Consider the following 1,829-nt stretch of genomic DNA (forward strand, 5'->3'; position numbering starts at 1 on the left):
TTGGGAACTTCTCGTTGTTAGGCTGGTGGTAAAGCTGGGAAGGACTCTGGAAAGACCAAGACCAAAGCGGTGTCCCGTTCTCAGCGGGCTGGATTGCAGGTGAGCAGGAGCTGGGGCATGGGTGAATGAGTCAGGTTGACCTTCCACCTCTCGGTTGTACCTTGTGAAACCTGCACAGTCTCCCCTTTGTCTGTTATCCATAATGGTGTAAGGTTCTGCTTGATCCTTGGGTGTGTTTAGATATTTTTGCTTTTCAGGAGGCAAGAGAACTTGGCATACAGTGTCCTTAGCTGGATTGTCAAGTGTTGAAATGTAGTCTGGTGCCTGTTGTATTTATGCTACTGGGATTCTGTTGCCCGGAGTGTGGTTTAGATTAGTGCCTTTCTCTTCCTGTCTGTCATCACAGCCTATTTATACTTCTGTTATTTTCCAGTTCCCTGTTGGCCGCATCCACAGGCATCTGAAGTCTAGGACTACCAGCCATGGGCGTGTGGGAGCCACAGCTGCTGTGTATAGTGCTGCAATCCTGGAGTACTTGACAGCTGAGGTAAAGACTCCTGCAAGGGGTGCAAGCAAGTTGGTCGACTCTGAAATGGCATAAAGACCAGACCCTACTATATTTCTACCATTGTGAGGACTGGACTGTGAACTCCTCACTTGCTTTGATCTAGTTTTGAGGGTGTGCATCATAAAGTAACAATGAAATATGCACGGAACCTTTTGCTCTGCATTTATTGCATATCTAATAGCTGTGACTTTGCAGGAAGGATGGAAGTGTTAAGTATTTTATTAAATGTAACATCCCAACATGTCATACCTGCTGTAAAACATTATTCTTGGAAAACTGTATGCAGAGCTCCAAAGGGAGCATACATTCCTTGCTAAAGAAGCATTTGCTGTCTTGGTGTCACTAGTGTGTTTGGTGTAGAGAGTAAAATAGCTAATGCCATGCAGTTGGTCACACTTTAGTTGGGTAACTGTTTAAAACTGGTCTTGTCCTCAGGTTCTTGAGCTGGCAGGAAATGCATCCAAAGACTTGAAGGTGAAACGTATCACTCCCCGTCATTTGCAGCTTGCAATTAGAGGAGATGAAGAATTGGATTCTCTCATTAAGGCAACAATTGCTGGTGGTGGTATGTAAATTCCTTGCTAACTGTGGTGAGTTGGGTGGCAAGGATTCAAATGGATGTAGGGATTGTTTAATGCTGTCACTGTATTTGAAGTGCGAATTTTAGGAGAATTGTTGAAGAAAAATAACATGGTATTAATTGTTCTTTCTTAGGTGTAATACCGCATATCCATAAGTCTCTCATTGGAAAGAAAGGACAACAGAAAACTGTCTAAAGGATACCACAATTGCTCGTTATCTCAGGACTCTAAGTACTTAATTGTCCAGTGTTGGTGATTCCAGTGGACTGTATCTGTGAAACACAGTTTTGCCTTTTTGTAACTTTGAGAAAAGCTAAAGCTCCCTTGAGCTTTCTAAGAAACCAAATTTCTGCATTGAAGTCTTAACCGTATTTAAGTGTTACCATGGCTTCAAAGAAGCTATTGTATTTGTAGTGGGTTTTGATTGAGATGACTGGTTTTAGATTGGTTTAAGTAAAGGAGATGTTTTGGTTTTGTACAGACTTTTCATCCACTAGAGTGGAAATATTCAATAAATGTTATATCAAGTCCAATTGTCTCTTGTTTACTAACTGACATATACTTGGTCTGGACTACATAGCGCTTGGTTGTTGCAAGAAAGCGCAGCTTTGACAATGCTAACAACTGTGCTTAGGTGATCTGGAAGCAGTCCTAGAATTCTGCAGTGACTAAATAGCATC

General features: G+C 42.0%; 1 protein-coding gene across 1 annotated transcript; it reads left to right on the top strand.

Annotated features, from left to right (window-relative positions):
- Nucleotides 1-21: 21 nt before the first annotated feature.
- LOC104509215 (histone H2A.Z) lies at nucleotides 22-1,600 on the top strand (the record flags this gene model as incomplete). Its single annotated transcript, XM_010151075.1, has 4 exons — nucleotides 22-99; nucleotides 434-547; nucleotides 1,004-1,133; nucleotides 1,283-1,600. Coding segments are annotated over 4 exons (384 nt in total), but the record flags the coding sequence as incomplete, so codon positions are not given.
- Nucleotides 1,601-1,829: the final 229 nt, after the last annotated feature.

Source organism: Eurypyga helias, unplaced genomic scaffold (genome assembly GCF_000690775.1).
Source record: "Eurypyga helias isolate BGI_N326 unplaced genomic scaffold, ASM69077v1 scaffold23854, whole genome shotgun sequence".
NCBI classification, from domain to species: Eukaryota; Metazoa; Chordata; class Aves; order Eurypygiformes; family Eurypygidae; genus Eurypyga; species Eurypyga helias.